At 44.3% G+C, this 19,645-nt stretch overlaps 1 protein-coding gene and 1 long non-coding RNA gene across 2 annotated transcripts; both read left to right on the forward strand.

The window, feature by feature from the left end:
- Nucleotides 1–108: 108 nt before the first annotated feature.
- On the forward strand, nucleotides 109–9,304 carry LOC308198060 (tRNA selenocysteine 1-associated protein 1-like). The gene is made up of 4 exons (XM_080599613.1): nucleotides 109–2,745; nucleotides 3,916–4,111; nucleotides 4,638–4,683; nucleotides 5,502–9,304. The coding sequence occupies exons 1-4, from the start codon at nucleotides 2,534–2,536 to the stop codon at nucleotides 5,636–5,638; spliced, it is 591 nt and encodes a 196-aa protein (XP_080455739.1). The 5' UTR covers nucleotides 109–2,533; the 3' UTR covers nucleotides 5,639–9,304.
- Nucleotides 9,305–10,071: 767 nt separating this feature from the next.
- On the forward strand, nucleotides 10,072–16,490 carry LOC308198322. Its single transcript, XR_013953827.1, has 3 exons — nucleotides 10,072–10,826; nucleotides 14,273–14,380; nucleotides 15,216–16,490. It is a non-coding gene; the product is annotated as an uncharacterized lncRNA (long non-coding RNA).
- Nucleotides 16,491–19,645: the final 3,155 nt, after the last annotated feature.

Raw genomic sequence — 19,645 nt, forward strand, 5'->3', positions numbered from 1 at the left:
CCTATATGCAGCATGTCTTCTGTCCTGGTTATTGATACGTACGCAATTAGTAGCAATCCCTTTTTTGATCTCAACACTAGGTTTAGACAAAAAATTGCGACACCTTAAGGAACCTGTCCTGCATCTCATACAAGCACAGAAGTTGCAGTGTCTCAATGCTAGCAGTACAGTTGGTGGTAAAATCTTTAGTAGGGTGAAATAGAGGCCTCACACTTTTCAGAGAAAAAAAGAGATGAGAGAGAGTATCTTATTCCCACGTACTTGCAACTATGCTGCAGAGTGTACTGCTGTTACTCTAGTGCTACAAAGGTCCAAAAATCACTGAACAGTTATTAGCCAGTTTTGTATTCCTTTAATTTGTTGAAAGACTGCAGTAGAGGATTGAAGTTTTTATTGAGGATCACTGTGTGGAAAAATTCTGATTGTTAAATGTCATTTGTATGACTTAAGAACCACGTTTTGGAGTACAGAATTCAGTATTAATTCCAGAAGGGGTAAGGGAAAGGACATTAGCTAGTAATCCCGAACAAAAGCAGTGTATAGAGCTATACTGATTTTAATCGCAGTATTCTTACAGTTGGTCTGTTACTGAACAGATATGTTTTGGGGAGATATGGTGGCCAGGGAGGCGTGTGTGTTTGTGTGCTTCCTCTTCTAGTTAAGGTTCTGGGGTTTGGTTTAGTCAGGAAAATTCGATGAGGCACCTTGTGTAAAAGGAAATGTTAACCAGCATTTTTCAACACGGTGTAGTCCCTTAAAAGTGTCATAGATGAAAAGAGGCCATAAACGCTGGGGGAAAAAGTTAGTGGGAAACTGAGAGCAGGATCACATTCAGTAGTGAGAGAGCAGCAGCCTAGGGAAAGCTGATGAATGACTGTAACAGATAGTTCTATTTTAAGTGTAAAACAACACTCAGTACTTTATAATGGTGGTCTTACCAGAGGGTTCTTCTCCATGGCTCCTAAAAGCACGTCTTGAAGGCATTCGAGTGCAGTGAACTTAAGCTGTAAGAGTTGGGCTGGTAAGCTTGGCCTGATTTGAAGCTGTAGGCACGGGGCTATAATTTCTGAACAGGCTACAAAAGAAACTGTACCACTGTGCTTTTCAGTGCTCCGTTTAGCAAAGCCATCAAATTGTTGCAGGCAATTGATGTTGTTCTTCTAAGAGCACCTGAAAGATATTTTTGTTTGAAGAGTTCAGAGGTACCGGTTAATACTGGTTCAGATAATTACAGCCAGCTCTTGGTGTTTGTGACCAATAAAGTTTGTGGCTCCAAAAGGAGTGGGTTAGTGCTAACTGATTAACTGCTGTATATGCAGAAATATGGAATCTGATTACTTACGCAGAGAGCACTTAAAATGTATTGTTTTGCTGGCTCTCAGTGAGTTGCATCTTAATGCTACCAAGGAATAAGCTTTTTGCTCCTGGCCCAAGTTTTTTAATTTGGTGAAAGCCTTTTCTGTGCACGTGCACATGCCAGAGAGGTTGCTTAAGTAATAGAAGCTATAGTAGCTGCTATCTTCTGTTTTTTGTAGAAGACAGAAACTGAATTCGTTAGCTTTGTAACTGTTATGCATACCAGAATTGGTTTTCTCCCTTTTGAAAATAGTAGAGGGTATGCCTATGTCAGATTTGGTGAGCAAGGTGATCAGATGAGGGCACTGCAAGACTGCCAGAACGCACCAGGTCTGGGGGGAAAAGGAATCCGGCTGAGCATAGGAATTTCTAAAAGGTAACCAAGGAGTTGTGCATTGATACAGTTATTCTAAATAATCAGATTCTTGTAGCTCTGCCTTTGGAAAGTCTGTGGCCCTTGCTGTAGTGGCTGTACACAGGATGCAGTCTACAAAACCAGAAATGCAGAAGTCCTATGTTTTGACTCCCTGGATTCATCAACCTGCTTCAGGATGGCTGGGGGAATCCAACTGTTAAGTCTAGCCAGACAGCGCAACTTGGGCTTAGCTGCCATTGTAACCAGCCTTGTTTCTCAACAGTAGCAAAGCTGAATGCATTGGAAAATATTTTCAGGTTTGGGCCTGCATAAGGTAGAAGGGACAAGAAGTGGTTTTATATGCTAGGGAGTTCTTGTTCTTAGAGCTTTCCCTCTAGTTTGAGAGAAGCACATAACTAGTTTTACAGTGGGTTGACAGGAAAGAAGTGGGGGGGAAAAATGGGAACGCAGGGAGAAAGCCAAAGGCGTTATTACTAGAACAGGTTTAGAATGCTATTCTTTGCTTTTCATGAGCTTAGGGCAATGGGGAGTTTAAAGCTTAGCACTTCCTGAGAGGGTTTCTTACTCTACCGGCTCAGTTCTATCACTTATTTAAGGCAATTCAGGTCTCTGAACGGTTAAAGAATTGATACCAAATTTGATGAACTTTGATCCAGGATACTGACAAAACAGGACTTCATATAAACAATTTCAGTATGTTCATGAGGTTAGCTTGTGCGTTCTGTTAAATAGTAAAAAATGACACTTCTGTTTCTGTTTACCTAGCATAATTCTGCAAATGTTGCCTCCTTCTGCTTTAGAATGGAAATGCTCTTCTCCAAGAGAGCACTGTCCAAACTTCTTTGCCAAAATTTTTTGATTAAATTAATATTGTTTTATTTTGAAAACAAGAATAAGCCACAAACATGTTTTCTTGCTTCGGCTATCCAGAAGAACGTCAACAGTATTTTCAGATTTTCCTTCCCTACACAACTGTATGTAGGAAGAGTGCAGTTGGAAGCAGAAGACCTAAGGTGATGTATCTTCTGTTTGTTTACTACAGTAACAAGACAATGGATTACCTCTTTATTAGAACTTGTGTAGCTTTGCAGTATTGAAACAAATGTAGGTATTAAAATACACATCAGTAATACATTTCTGAATGGCTGAGTACCGTGCTCTCTTAGCATTGAAATACCCAGCCATTGGATTAGTTTGTCCCTCATGTTTGCTTAGTTTGGAAGCTATTTCAGAATGCCTTCAGCTTGTATTCTTCCCCAAAAGCATAGAACTCACTTCTCTGCATCCCCAATTCAAGTCAGAGAAACTGGGCACTGCAAACACAGGAGGTCTGCCTGTACAGAATCAGTGAAGACAAGTCTAAACAGCGGATTTTTTTGAATATGCAGCTGGGTTATCTGAATGTTCTTTATGCAGTGTACCTCAGTTTTAGTACAGATAGCACTTGTCTTGGTTCTTGTCATTAGTCTGAAGCTGCCCCTGAGAAAATCTTGAAAGGGAAAGTAGTGAAAGCTAATCAGCTGGCCCTTTCTTCTTAAGAACCAGTGTATTTTGTAATTCTCCCACTAATAATAAGGCGTCACGCTGGAGAATCGCGATTGTGTTGTTAAGCAAGACTGACTTCACCTGAGCGGTATAGTTGGCAGCTGTTGAATGTTTAATGGACTTTAAACAAACAAAAAAACTGAGCAGGTGGAGGTAGACATGGCAAACTGACAGGCGGTGTCAGATGCTTCTTTGAAATGGATAATCTGACTCCATTCACTTCTTTCTGGAAATAAGATCTAGTAATTAACCAAACAAAAGATAGAAGGGTTAAGACTGCATCTTTAAAGCAGCTGTGCTTGATAAATGTCTCTGGTCTTAAATCAATCTTTAGCAAAGCACAGAGACTTAGCAGCAGCTTGCTTATGCCAACGCTAAAAATACTTGATGTGTACAGGTAACCATGTCAAGGCTCTGGAGTTAATCCATGAGAACAATTCCTTCTGGTATTGGCAAAGGTGAGGATGCTTGCTTCTATAGAAATGAGGTTTTGAGCTGTGACTTAAGCTGTCACTTAGGTGACTGTTTAGGAAAGCTTCCTTTTAAGTTTTGAAGTATGTAAGCTGACAAATTGTTTAAGTTCAGAACTGGGTTTACAGTTTCTGTTCTCTGACTGTATGCAACTTCTCATGTTTCAGACTGAAAGCAGAATTGCAGCGGTACCAGTCATACAACTATAATGCTTATTGCCAAGATTACCAGAACTACCACTCGCAGAGGAGTTACGATGCTTACGCTGACTACAACTACAGCTCCTATGCTCCCTATGACAGCATGCAAGCTGTTGGAGACTGCTCTTTAGGAGATTCTTTAATGGCTCCAGCTGTTTTTGAGGTAAAGATAGTGCACGCTTGCTGTAAAGAAAATATTTCACAGATAATATGTTGTACAGATTTGTGTGAATCAGCAAAAAGAATCCGAAGTTGAAAACATGCTTTCTGCTTAGTGTGAAGTTAAAAGAGCAGATTCCATTCAGAGGTGTTTGTATTTAAGTGCTTAAATAGTAAATCCATAGAATTAGTGATTTATACACCATTATTTGTTCACGCATACCAAAGAATGGTTTTGACAGCATAATTGCGTACGCTTCTTCTGTTCCTGTTCTTCTGATTTGCTTTGCTTAAAGCAAATTAAACAGTTGTTGTAAGTGGTCTTATCGTGGTCAATGTATTAGTTGTGACCTCCGGAGGTCCCTTCCAACCTGTACTGTAATATTGGCTTTCTTCTAAAAATAAGTAGATAAAATGCCATCTATCCTTGTAGTTGTAGGAAGAAGGAATGGGTTGAGACTGCAGCACTTTGAATCTGTGATGCTTTCTGAAATGAGTTATGATTAAACTTAGCCTTTTCTGTCTTTCAGGAATCTTCAGTTATGACTGCAATCGGTGATGACCTAATTACTGACGGTAATAAGGGTTCTATCATTGTCACTTGAGTTTAGCCATCCTTGTGCCTTTTAACAATACAAGCCAACCTCTACTGGATGAAGAACATCTTGAAAATTCAGCTGAGGTCAAACCTCTGTGGGGTTGATCTGCAATCAGCTGGGGTTTTAAAGCTGATACAGCATACACTGACCGCATCAAGTAAAACGGGACACTGTCAATGCTTCGCAGCAGGTTTCTTGTACCTGTGCCTTCATTCCCATTTGAAAATGGTCTAATACAGAATTTTGTTCTTTGTATTGGTTCCGCTAAACAGATTTTATATTAGAAACTCAGTAATATGCAAAAGCTTTGTTCTCCACCCTGAGGTAAAAGCTTATGTTGCAGATTCCAAAAGGAGGATTCAGCTTGCACTTACAAATACGGTACAAAACATATTTGTGTCCTGGAAGGTTTGCAAAGTTCCTCACGTGGAGGCATTTTGTGTTAGTGTTTAGAAACTATCCTATGTAACGTGTATTGCCGTAGAAGTGAATTAAATGACTCTTGAGAGGGTTTCATGGCTGATTATCCGTAAACGTTATCTTTACTATCTTAAACATTGTCTTTGTCTTTATCTTGAAAGACAGTTCTAGTCCCAGCCTTCTAATATAAAAATTCCCAAAAGTTGGAGCTGTGAGGCTCAAAATTTTAGAGGACTAAATACCTCACTAAAATTAGTAGATCTAATAGCTTATTACGCTTAGCTTAAAATACATTTTATTAGCCATTTCACGTGAAGTTTTTTTGTGCGCATGCCTCAGATTTGATACTTGGACTTACCAGGCTTTTATTTTCAGATCCACAGCTCTACTTGGATGTTGATGAAATGAACAGACAATTCACGGAGACAAGCGAAGAACTCTACGATTCACTCATGAATTGTCACTGGCAACCTCTGGATACGGTCACTTCTGAAATCCCTTCTGCTATTTAAGCGTCTTCTAGAGCATGACCGTTAGGACCAAAGTGCTAAAACTACATTTCTTCTACATTATTCTAGCTCATAAGTTTTAAAGCACAATGATAGGTTGGGTTTTTTTTGCTATGCTTTTGACAGTTTCTGTAATCTTTTTGTTCATCACTCCCTTCTTGGAGCATCATGAAGTCATGTAAATATTCGAGAAATGTAAAGAGGTAAATGGGGTCTAAAGATAGACTTGCCTGTGTAAATAAAAAATTTGTTTCTGCAAACCTGCCAGCAAGGGATTTTACTTGTACCTGTGTGCAGCATGTTCTCTTCCGGCTTATGGAATTTAACAAGGTAGTAAGGGTATTTCATCTGTCTTTATTTTTATATGGGCATTAGGACACAAGCAAAATCTAGCTTCCCCTTGTTTTCCTGGTTCCTTAGGTAAGCGACAAGCCAAGCCTTTCATGTGCTTGCTTAGACTGGAAGTATGTATGGGAGACACTCACAGGCCTTGCTATGGAAACACCTGTGCCCACTTTTTCCTGCAGGCTGCTGGCTCTAACTGTACTACTGATACATGCTAGGTCAGCTAAAATTGGCTTATAAATAGGGTATGTTAAGCATATGGAAGTGTAGACTTCAACTGCCATAGCTACAAACATCCCGTGGAATGAGGATGATGTCTGCTGGCACTCTCTGCATCAGCATTCAGTTTTCCCTTGCCCTTCTTACTGTTAGACTTCTCAGCTGACGCTTTACAGCGAAGAAATTGCTACAACATAATCCGTGTTCTTAAACCTAAAAAAAAAAAATCTTGGAGAAAACAACTTGCTGGTTTTCCCTCCTTGCTGGCAAGGAGAAAAATAGTCCACCAGGAACAACAAAAAAATCCTAGTAACAGCTCCTTAAGTTATACCCTCTGCTACCCTCTCTGATTGCTCTGGTCTTCCTTCATTCGTGGTAATGAAGTTTTTAAAGCTCTGGTAGAAGGATGACAGTACTCAAGTCAAAGGAGATGAGAGCAATGAGGAAAGCTTTGCTTTAAGCTAGAGCAGTCTTGCGAGTTGCTGCCTTTATGCTGTTCTTATCTTGAAGGGTACAGAGTCTTTTCCAGTCATAGGGACTCCATAACCCTATGAGTATGGAGAAATAGTTGCTAATTAACAGTGTGTATAATAAGTAAGTGAGGCTGGAAACAAAAGAATATTCCTCCAAGAAAAAAAAGGAAGCAGAAATTACTGTACTTAATAGCTGGGGAAGCTGTTAAAGCTAGTTGACACAGTTCTGGTACTGCCGTGTGTGTTTTGGGGGCAACATAAACCATAATTGCTGTGATGGCAGGTAAGAATCCAATTCTTTTTTATGGCTTAGTGTAGTCAGTGAAAGCAGTGGTCCTAAGCTGCATGCTGTTCTTAAATATAATGCAAATTCTCTTTTGTGACTCCTCAGTACTTCCAGGTTGCTTGTAGCTGATCACCAGCAACTGCTTCTGTTAGCTATTAGCTGTTGGGTTTTTGCTAGGAATACTTTCAGTCCTGAATTGAAATGATGACATCCTGAAACAGAAGAGGCTCTTGGAGTATTGTAGGAAGCACATTCTTCCTGGTTCTAGTGCAGGTGTAGACGTAGGAGGAGACAGAAGGCAAAGAACCTCACATAGGTGGAGGGGGTGAGGTGGCATCACAGTTAGAGCTGTTGCAGTTAACTCTTCCCAAAGCATGAAAGCAACGTGGCTGGGAACAGGGATTTGTTGGGTTGCTTCTTTGTGTGAGCCAGGGAGTCTTTTGAGGGGCAGATTAATAAGAATATGACACAAGGTAGAGGTGCAATAGATGAAGCAAAGAATTTGGGTGGGAAAAGGGTTGCTTGTACGTGTCTATGGAATTGTTTCAGGGGACTGAGCTGGGGCAAATTCAAGATAATAGATGCAGCCTCCTTGAATTTGGATGGCAGTGCTGAAGCTTCAAAACCTTACAAGGTTTGATGCCACTTCAATTGTAGTGCATAGCTGTGGTACTTGAGCTCAGAAGTGCAAACTGCACAGGATTTTTTTATCTATTTTCTTCAACGTGAGCAGCAAAACATCTTCCAGGAATGTGCCTGGGTGCTACCCTGCTTTGACACGGCTTGCTTTGCATCACCAAACACAGTAGTTAGGTTGCATCGAGTACTTTGTGGAAACATTCATTGTGTTGTCACCCAGAAATGGGATGCTACAGATATGTGTTGGCCCGGCAGTATCAGTGCTGGTTTTTGGCCTTTGAGAGGTTGGTCCATAACATGTGACCTGTGTAACGAGAGGCCCACATAGATTGGTGACTTCATTAAGTCTGATGCTGTGGTGGTGTGTGACCCAAGGCCCTGAACGTCAGAAAATCAGGCTGTGGCCACCTATTTTATGCAGACTTTGCCTATTAACAAGGTCTCTACACTGTACGTTAGAGACGTGCGCCTCCTTTTCCGGACTAGATAGCGAAAATACCAGTTTTGTAGTTCAGTGAATGAGATTGGTTGGGCTGTTTGTTCTCCAGAGCTGAAAAATGTTGGGAGTGTATTCTCTTGGAGTCCACAGAAATGAAAATGATGAGAGGAAGAGAACGTTGGTTGCAGCCCGCGTGCTGCTGTTATAAAGTAGTTCTCTGATGTCTTTTTCCCTCTGCTGAGACTTATCAGCCTATCGTCCTTTCCTGTTAGGAGCGCATACCTGGCTTGGGATGGTGTGCGCAGTGCAGATTCTTTACCGTAAGAGCACAGTGAATGCCAGACTTCTTCCTGTACTGCCGTGTTAACCGTGAGTCACAAATTCAGGAAGCAGTGATTGCATCGGAACTGCTAGAATGCTTTGCGGAGTCTTTTTACTGGGTAAACTTCACAGCTGCAGTTACAACTTCCAGCCTGTGTTAGCTGAACACATCGTACTGGTGCCCGCCATCAGTTTGACAAAGATGGGATTGCAGTAGGAACTTGCTTTTTTCCTTCTTTTTAATTAAACAAGTCTTTGAAGCAACTTTTCCAACACCGCCATACTTCACTTCTTCCAGTTATTTTCTGTTTTACTTAGCTGAAATGTTTTTTTTTCTTCCAAGCTTGAGGAAGTTTTCTACAAGAATGTCCCGTAATGATTTCATAAACTCTTTTCGTTGTACCTAGCTGCAACAGAGAGTGCTTTTATTCAAAAACCTGCTGGTTTTCTCTTCCAAGAAGTAGTGGGGTTTTTCCTATCTCTTCACTGATGGGAAAGGCTGTAGGACAGTAGCTTGAGGGGCTACTAAGGCTGTCATCAGTGAGCCGGGAAAAGGCAGGAGTCCGAAACGGGTAAAAAGTACTTAAAAGGATACCAAAAGAGTAAATGGTACTTAAGCCGTGGATGTTTCTTTTTGCAGGGATGCTCTGGACTAACCGCTTCTTTCTAGCACTACCTCAAAGTAACTTGCAGATAGACCTCACAGGGAAGGTTGATCAAATGGTGATGATCGCTGTCATTCTGCTGGACACGCAGATACTTGCCTTTCGTTTTGGCTCATTTTTAATACCAATTAACTTCAGTGCCTCGCGTTAATAGACACCGTTTGACTGCATCGGCAAATGTTTCTGAGTCGTGAGTGTCATTAAAGGCCTGTCACCCTATGGAAATCCTTCTAAATAAGAAAAATGGAATTCAAATAAATAAATAAAGCAGCGTTTGAACTTAGCAAACCTAGCGTAGCTGCCTTTGACGCTGATCTGGAGAAGAAAAATCACGTTATCACACTACTATGGTTGCCTTAATAGGTTTGGTGTACATGAGGGAGGGAAGTATTATGTGATGTTTGCCTAGCTATTACATGGCCGATGCAGGAGGGGTTTTAGTCAGTTCCCTGAGCACGTATTGTTGCAAAGTCGGTGATTTCACTGCCCAATGTCTGTTATTAAGGGCACGATTCATGTCCCGTTATCGTTTTTATTCTTTATTTATGTGTTTATTTTCTGGGGCGGCGATCTGTCACGATGCCCATCGTTCCCCTGCCGTGGGGTAGAATTTAGCGTGACGACTGCTTCCCGGACCAACGGGGCCACGAATCCGGCCTAAAACACTGCTTGTGCGTTGGTTGTCGGCGTGGGGGCTGTTGGTTGTCGGTGCGGGGGTATCGGTTGTCGGTGCGGGGCTTTTCTGACGAGCACTGTGGGCTCGGGGCGCCGTCCCACGCCCGGCGCGGTGCTGCGGCACACCAGCGGTCGGCGCCACGGCGCGGGGAGGCTCTGGAGGTGACTCCTAGCCCCGTGCTTACGGTGGCCGGGCCGGGGTTCATTATGGCGGCCGGGTCCTGAGGGCGGGAGCGGGAGGGCGGCGGGACCGGGACGGGACCGGGGCGGGGCGAGGAACGGGAGCGGCAGCGGGAGGGGGGGGGCGCGCGTTCCCGTGAGGGGAGGGGGCGCGCGAGGGAGGGAGGGGGAGGGTGTGAGAAACACTCTGTAAGAAATGGTCCAGCAATTCGTGCCACTAAGGGGTTTTGAAGGGTTAACATTGAGGCCTGGGTTTAGGCGAGAAAAGAACAAAGGGATTTCTTCGGAGAAAAACTGCTGACTTTGCACGGATGTGCAGTAACTTCTGATAGCCGGCCAAGAGACCACTAGATAAGGAGGAAGAATAAGAGCCTTCCTGTCTCCCTGTCTCCCTGGACCACTAGATAAGGAGGAAAATATGAGCCTCCCTGTCTCCCTGTTCGAGCGGCCCCTGAGAAAGTAACAGAGACTGATAAGCAGGCGCAGCTGGGAGGACTTCGGATTCGGGAAACCAATTATAATAACCCTGCCTCTTCTAGAAGTAGTAATGAATATGTATTAGCCTAGGAGCATAAAAACCAGCCGCCTTACGTAACAGGTGTGCGTCCCGGTGGAGCAGAGACTCCCGGCGCACCCAGCGCTGTTTGCTTGCCTCTATTCGTTTAATAAATTGTAAACTCTGATTGTAATCCTATTTGGGACTCAGTCATTTATAACAATTGGGGGCTCGTCCGGGATGGTCTTGGTTCCTGAATTCTGACTTGATCTAGGAGGGGCGCCCCCACCATTTGGTGGCTCCTGTTCGAGTCAGGTCGGGGCTAACACCATCCTGAACCTGAATAAGGGCAAGCAAAGATTTAGATTTTTTTATGAGCTCCCTTTGCCGGCTGCAGCACTATATTTTGCCCGTAATTCTGCGCGCGAAGATCCGAACGAAGACGACGGAGTCGTAAGTATTTAATGTGTATACCGTTCGGTTGGGTGGGATTCGGTTGCCTGTGTGTGTGAGAGTGTGATTGAGACGGAACGTAGTTCCGAAGCGATTGTGGAGGTCTTCTAACCGCGGTTCCAATCTCCCGCGAGGGACTTGGCCGGTGAAGGACCGAAGCGATTCCTATAGGATTCGTGGGTGGGTGATAGGTCCTAAACCCCCTGCAAGACACTCTCACTAAGGCAACCAAGGGCTGTAGGAATTGCCACAGTAAAATTCCTAGATGGGTCAGACAAAATTGAAGACCCGGGACCAGAGAAAAGGGAGCAAATTACCAGACATACCACCAGAAAGTCCATTAGGGATAATGATTAGAAATTGGAACGATAGGGGCCCCAGAAAAGGAAAAAAGTAAATTAAAAATGGTTCAGTATTGTATGACAGAATGGCCAAAGGAGCCTTTAAGACCACATGTCTTTTGGCCCGTTTTCGGATCCTTTGAAGACTGGGTTTGCCAGGCCTTAAATATACATGTTAATTCAAAGGAACCTTTTAGCCAGGAGGAAAGTGATTATGCAGGATTATGGATCAGGACTTCACGTCCTTTTCCAGCCTCAATATTTACACTAAAAGCAGACGAGAAGTTTGAAGAAGAAGAGAAAAAAAAAAAAAAAAAAAAAAAAAAAAACAGGAAAAAGATGATGAATGGGAGTCATTGGATAACCTACCACCTCTATATCCTAACAATCCACCCCGGTGGTGCATCTTGTAATCCTGTTTTGTTCTTAAATGTTTTGACTGTGTCAAGGAGGAAGGTGGGAGCATTATCTAAGTAACAGTTTAGAAGTTTGGGTATATTCGCGGTGGTGTTCGGTCAGTTTCCCAAGTATCGGGGGAGCGGGGCTGACTGATTATCAAAGTGGTAGAACGGAGAGTCACTTCTTTGGTGGTTCGGGCCTGAGCCCTGGGAATTTGGTAAGAAGGGGGAGAGCGAATTTATTTAGGCCTCAATACCTTTTTAAACCCCCATCTTGACGGATACACAGGAGTGATTCCTTGTTTTGTGTAGGCTTACTAACAAAGTGCATGAGAAAAATTAGCATTCGGCTTGAAATTCGGTCTTGTTGAAATGTAAATTTTGTGGAAAAGGTGTTATTGTTTGTCTAGAAGACAGAAGGCTGAGTGCTTCAGGTGTTTTTCCGAAGTCCTGCGGATTTATGATTGGAATGGGGCTCATTAATAATCTGAAATAGTAAAGTTTGTATGTGGAAAGAAGAGTTTAATCCCAGAGAATTGGGACATTTGGGAAGAAGATTAGGAAAAGATAGTAAAAACCTGCAATAAAAAGGTTTGTGTGGAAATTGAAACAAGGGACAGTAACTAATATAAATAAATAAAAGGGAATGGGAAATCAAGGAAAAGGGGAAAATCCAAAAAAAAAAAAAAAAAAAAAAAAAAAAAGACGTCCTAAAAAAGAAAAAGCCTCCTTGGGTGCATAGTGGCACATTGGAAGGATATTGTTAGAAATGGGGGCACAGAAAGCAAGAGGACTTTCACTAAGTATTGCAATCAATGGTGGCCACTATATAAACTAAATGGCCACTTTATGGATCAATAACAGTGTCTTGCAATTAATGTTTTTGAGGAGAGAAGGAAAATAGGATGAAATGTTGTATAGTGATATGTTGTTTCAGCATGTTGGAGGGAAAAGGTTTGGAATTAAGTTGGCCCCTGACTGAGCCTTTGGTGTTGGCATTAGAAAAGTACGGGCTGGAGAAAGATAAAGGAAGTGTTAAAAGGGTTGTTGAAGGTGTTAAAGGCTGTGTGGCATGTAGTATTTAACAGAGCTGTTTGAAGTTGAATGAGCAGGGGAAGAGGATGTAGGAATGTTAATAGTTCCGCCTCAACCCGAGGCTGAGATCTCTAAATCGCGGTGTGAGCCCTCTGGGGCAGGGGGACCGTGATGGGTCCGAGAGAGTTGTCGTAGAAACAGAAAAGCAGCTAACTCTTGAAACAACCTGAGTTCCTGTGTGAGCTCAGATTGCCAATGGGACCGCTCAGGGAACTTTCAATGATTGCATTCCCCTGACCGACCCCCTCACTGAGACCCTAATCACCCCGGAAATTATGTAAATACTAAAATCTGGTTAAATTGGCTATTGGGAATTGAGAATCTGTTCCAACAAGGTCCAAAAGAAACCCCTATGGAATTTATGGAATTTTTGAATTTCTGGACCAACTTTGAAATGCAATGAAAAAAAAAAAAAAAGTGGACCTGGCTTAAAAAAAAAAAAAAAAAAAAAAAAAAAAAGAGAGAGAGAGAGGCAACTGGCTAACCTCTTTCCAGGGCAATCAGCCCCTGATATCAGAAAGAAATTGTCTTAGGCTGCAGGACAAACAACAGTCAGGAATGATGGGGACCTGGGGCATCTACCCTAGCAGGTCCACTAGTTGAAATAAAGCTAGGAAACGAAGACAGGCTTGAATTTTTTGTTGGTTATGGGAGCTTCTTTCTCTGTGTTAATTAGGCTGTAAATGTAATAGGAGCAACATATTCAGTGTTAAATAGTTTAAAAGGACGATTAGGAACTAAGACAACTACAATAATTGGAGCCACAGGGAAAGAGGAAGAATGGTCATTCTTACGACCCCTTGATTTGCGTTTTGGGGGTAAGGAACTAACCCATAAATTTTAGTATGTACCAGAATGCCCGATGCCACTCTTGGGACGGGATCTATTAGCCAAATTAGATGCAACAATAACCTTTGAGGATGGAGAATTAATAATGAAGGTACCTGAGTCCAAAGTAGGCCAAATCCTAATGATCAAAGATAAACCCTTTGTTAATATTCCAAGAGAAGTAGAAAATGCAGTTATAGCAACAATACGGGAAACAGATGTACCAGGGAAGTCGAAACTGGCACAACTGGTAAAGGTGGAATTAAAGGAAGGAGCCAAACCTGTTTGAATCAAACAATATCCACTTAAGATAGAAGCTAGGCACGGGAATAGTGAAAATTATTGACAAATTTCTCAAATATCAGATTCTGGAAGAATGTAAATCGGAATACAATACTCCAATTTTTCCAGTAAAGAAGCCGAATGGCGAGTATAGATCTGTACAAGATCTTAGAGCAATAAATGAAATAACAAAGGATATTCACCCGGTAGTAGCTAATCCTTACACATTGTTAACATCTGTGAAAGAGAAATATAAATGGTTTACCGTGATAGATTTAAAGGATGCCTTCTTTTGCATACCTCTTGATAAAGATAGTAGAAAATTATTTGCCTTCAAATGGGAAAACGTATTGAAGTTTTTGGACCACATATGGTAACAACCGTTTTGGAACAAAGGGGGGGGGGGGGCACTGGTTATCACCCAGCCGGATGATGAAATATCAGGCAATCCTAACTGAACAAGATGACATAACCTTGAAAACGACTAACCTGTTATATCCAGCAGTATTTCTAGGAACCGTTCCAGAAGAAGGACCGTTGGAACACAATTGTGTGGAAATAATCGAACATACGCCAGCCACAAAGATTTGAAGGATGTACCCCTTGAAAGGTATTCAGTGGGAATACCACACTCCGTGGCACCCACAAAGCTCAGGGAAAGTAGAAAGGATGAATCAAACAATAAAACAACAATTGGCTAAGTTAATGATCGAGACGCAGCTGCCCTGGACGAAATGCTTACCATTGGCACTTTTAAACATAAGAACTAAACCACACAGTGAGACTGGTTATCATCATATGAAATGTTATATGGTATGCCTTATTCTCAAGGGATGCCCCTAGGGAACAATGTAGTTGAGGATCATAGTATCCAGAAATACATAATTACCATTGGAAGGAGATTACAGGAGATAAGAGAAATTGGGATGATGACTCAGACACCACCTTTAGGATTTGCTATTCATAAAATACAACCAGGAGACAAGGTCTTAATAAAAACCTGGAGAGAAGAATCATTGAACCCCCGATGGGAGGGACTGTACCTTGTTTTACTTACTACTGAAACAGCTGTGAGAACAGCAAGAAGGGGTTGGACCCACGCATCCAGAATAAAAGGACCAATAACTACCGAAGCCTGGAGGGTTGAGTCCACTCCTGGGGAACTGAAACTGAGACTAAAGAGGAACTGATATCCCAGCAATGAGGTTCTGCATGAATTAAGGGCACTGGATAATGAGGACAAGGCTGAAGGGAGGAAAGGGAGAAGGCAAGACCGGGGTAGGACCCTCCACTGCGGCGTGTATGGTCTACCGAGGGAGGCAACCCCTATGGGTATTGACCGCCGAGTGAGAGTGCCTCGACCGGACTTCTCCCACACCAAGATCAGTTTGTCCTGAGAAAAATAACATGAGAACCTTTTAAACCCATAATAAAATTGTGATTAGTTTTTCCAGGAGCTGGATCACCCTGAAGGGCTGAATGGTAACACAAGCTCTGAAAGCGGGCCCAACCCCATGATTGAAGGCGCTTCCCACACTCTCAAGATTGGACGGCGAAAAAGGCTTATAATATGACAGGTCGCCAAAGAGAACTGAATTGTGACTGTAAGTGGAAACCCAACGTGGGAGCTTGGAAGCGTGCATATACGAGTACAAACGGGGCAGACATTGTAACAGGACCACTCGGTAACAAGGACACTCTGTATTATCACGCCCCAAAGGGTAAAGATGGATGGGATGGTCATTTTCCAAACGGGACGTGGGCCCTAAAGGGACATTATTGGGTGTGTGGCAAACATGCTTACAAGAGGCTACCTGGAAACTGGTCGGGAATATGCTATGGGGGGTACATAAGACCCTTGTTCTTTTTATTGTCACAAACACAAGGAAATCATTTAGGAATAAGATTATATGATGACCTGAACAGAGTAAAACGATCTATTGATACTTCCTTATCCGGGGATAGTGCCCAAAAATGGGGAAAGGATGAATGGCCTCCTGAAAGAATCATACAGCATTATGGGCCAGCTACCTGGAACCCAAATGAGTTGATATCAGGAGCCCGAGAACCTATTTATAATTTGAACCGAATAATTAGGTTGCAAGCTATCCTCGAAGTTGTAACAAATCAAACAGCGACAGCCTTGGATCTTTTGGCTGACCAATCCACTCAAATGAGAAATGCTATATTCCAACATAGAATGGTCTTAGACTATTTACTAGCAGAAGAAGGGGGAGTATGTGGAAAACTGAACGATTCTAATTGTTGTCTACAGATTGATGATAATGGAAAAGTGGTCAAGCAGATAACAAAGGAAATTAGAAAGCTAGCCCACGTCCCAGTACAAACTTGGAAGGGTATGGATTGGGATTTCTTTTCATGGTTGCCTGGTGAACCATGGGTTAAAAGGATGCTGTTTTTATTTTTATGTGGTGTAATGACATTATTGTTTATACCTTGTATGATACCTTGCTTTACGTTGTTGATACGGCGAGTAATAAATAGCACCCAATTTGTGATGACTTCAGTGGAGAGAAAAGGTGACATGTCGATAATGATGCTTAAGAAGTGGACACCCCGAGAACTGACTGATGAAATCCAATTGTTACTGACAAAGGTTGAAGGAGAGACACGAATTGATGATTAAAAAAAAAAAAAGGGAGGAATTGTAAGAAATGGTCCAGCAATTCGTGCCACTAAGGGGTTTTGAAGGGTTAACATTGAGGCCTGGGTTTAGGCGAGAAAAGAACAAAGGGATTTCTTCGGAGAAAAACTGCTGACTTTGCACGGATGTGCAGTAACTTCTGATAGCCGGCCAAGAGACCACTAGATAAGGAGGAAGAATAAGAGCCTTCCTGTCTCCCTGTCTCCCTGGACCACTAGATAAGGAGGAAAATATGAGCCTCCCTGTCTCCCTGTTCGAGCGGCCCCTGAGAAAGTAACAGAGACTGATAAGCAGGCGCAGCTGGGAGGACTTCGGATTCGGGAAACCAATTATAATAACCCTGCCTCTTCTAGAAGTAGTAATGAATATGTATTAGCCTAGGAGCATAAAAACCAGCCGCCTTACGTAACAGGTGTGCGTCCCGGTGGAGCAGAGACTCCCGGCGCACCCAGCGCTGTTTGCTTGCCTCTATTCGTTTAATAAATTGTAAACTCTGATTGTAATCCTATTTGGGACTCAGTCATTTATAACAACTCCGTAGCCAATAACTTGGGCTCAGGCGAGGAGCTCGGCGAAGCAGGAATTTATTCGCGATCGCAGTGGCGGGCGTCCCGTCCGTGCGAGGACTACCGCACACCAAATTTCCCTGGTGTATTGCCAAGCACTTCCCCGTGCAAGGGCTTACCATACACCACATTTCCCGAGACTCTTCCTTTCTCTCCCTTATCTCACGCTTCGTCCGTCTCCGGCCGCGCCCCTCGCGGAGCTGCGGAACCGCGGATCAGGACTCCACACTCGCTCCGTACAAAAGTACGTCTCAATCACACGGCACACAGAGTCTCACCCGACCCCCAAGGCAATACTTCCTATTTCTTACCTTGGTCTGTGCACAGAGTTACCGGATCAATTCTCAAAGCCGGAGTGCCTGCCTTCTTCCCTTCCCCACTCCTTCACGGATCCTGCCTCTTTCATCAGTCTCGGGCCCTCTGTCAGCTCTCCGCAGAACCGCCGCCGTCGATGCACAGGACCGCTGAAATCAGCGGGGCATGCCTTCCTGCTGCTGCGGCGGTGGGGCTCCCCAGTAGGCGACTGGCTCCCGGACGAGCCCCCAAATTGTGAGAAACACTCCGTAGCCAATAACTTGGGCTCAGGCGAGGAGCTCAGCGAAGCAGGAATTTATTCGCGATCGCAGTGGCGGGCGTCCCACGAGCAGGAGCGCCCCTGCTGGTTCCAAAACCCAGTTTATATACTTTTTGATGACGGGACCCTCCCCTGTTTCCCCACTGAGGGGGTGATCCAGGCTCACAATCTGTCTGATGCTTCCCAGACAATGCATGGCCTTCAGTTGCCGGCCTGTTAAATTTCGAATTTCTTTCGACTTTTTTACTGGTTGAAGCGATAATGGTTCTTCACTTACCTGACTTGACTCAACACCGTGATTTTCCCCGAATTGTTCTACGGAGTCTGGTTGTCTGCATTTTACAAGGTCGCCTGCTAAGCGTTCTTATCGCTGCAAGCACACCTCGATACCCCATTCCTTACCTTTAAACAACGTAACTCTGCAAAAACAACATTTTTATTCCCACGAGGGGCAGGGCAGGCCCCGCGGCGCGTGGCGGCGGGGGGCGGGGGGGCCCCGTGACGGCACCGAACGCGGGGGGGGGGCGGTATGGCCTCGGGCGGCGCGACCGGTAGCGGCGCGACCGGCAGCGGCATGGCCGGCGGTGGCAGGGCCGGTGGCGGCGGGGCGCCGGGCGGCAGCCCAGGAGCCCGATCAGGAGGAGGAGGAGCAGGAGGAGGAGGAGGAGGAGGAGGAGGAGGAGGAGGAGCGGCCGGCGGCAAGGTGAAGAGGCGGCGCCACCGTTTGGGCGCCGCGAAGCCCCCCTGTGCCAGGAGCAAGCGGGTGAGGAGCGGCCCCCCCACAGCGGGCCCTTCCCCCTCAGCCCACCAGTTACCCCCTTACTTACCCCCTTACCTTACCCGCCCCTTTATCCCCTTAGTTACCCCCTACCCACCTCCTTACCCCCTTAGTTACCCCCTCGACCGCTTAGTTACCCCCTTAGTTACCCCCTCAACGGCTTAGTTACCCCCTTAGTTACCCCCTCAGCCCCTTCCTAACCCCCTCAGTTACCCCCTCAGCCCCTTCCTAACCCCCTCAGTTACCCCCTCAGCCCCTTACTTACCCCCTTACCCCTCTACCCAGCCCATTACCCCCCTCCTCCCCCTCCCCTTCACCCCCAGCCCGCTGCCCTCAGGACCCCCAGTGCCACCCCCAGGGCTTTCCCCGCTCCCTGCACCCCTCCTCAGCCCATCATCAATTCTCTGAACGTTACCTGCCAGGCTTTGCTTCTCGTTTGTGCTGTAGGGTACAGCAGGTTGACGGTGAAAGCGGTCCGTCAATTCGGGGTGTGAAAATCCCCGTGCTGGAGGGGGGACGCGCCGAGATCCCTCCCAGCAGCTCTTTGCTAAGAAATGTCAGGACGCCCAGAGAGATGCTCTGGAGATGCCCTCTGCACGTTTGTTCAGCCAAAACCTCTCCGCTATTAAATGAGCAACGTAGCTGAGGGGATTGATTATCATATGCAAAACCAAGGGAGCGCTACGCATGGATAGCTGCTCAATTAGGTTTTTATCACTTGCAGAAATGCCAAGTCCCTTATACCACATATTGACAATCAATCTTGTCCATCTAAAGCTGGCCTGGAAGGGCAATGCAAACATTCCCCACGCTTACAGAGCAACCGTTGAAACCTCTGGCTTGAACAGTGCATTAATGTTGAAAGTGCCATAGCTTGCGTGTGCCGACACTGTGTAGCTAACTGATAAACCTTACACGTGGATTAAAAATAATCAGTGGAGATGGTTTTCTAACTTTTCCATTGTCTGTTATCTCTGCGTGTTTTCCAGTAGGTTTATTTAAAGAGTGTGCCAGAGCAAACACGTGCGTGGGGATATCTGGGGGATTCTGCACAGAGAATGGCTGCTGCACATCCAGCGCAGATCAAATTAACAGTAACTTATCGGGGAAGAATTTTAATGATTTGATAAATAGACAAACTGATAGGTGTTACATGTGTGCATTTATTATAGCAGTTAGCTTTGTAACCAGACGAATCGTGCAAATGTTCATAACGTAAAAGGACGAGCTTTGAGCAGATAGCTTGCTTAGAGCATTTGTCAATTAATTTCAGTTTATTTTCAATATCATGT

The sequence above is a fragment of the Anser brachyrhynchus genome, assembly GCF_964034855.1.
Source record: "Anser brachyrhynchus genome assembly, chromosome: 7".
Classification (NCBI taxonomy): domain Eukaryota; kingdom Metazoa; phylum Chordata; class Aves; order Anseriformes; family Anatidae; genus Anser; species Anser brachyrhynchus.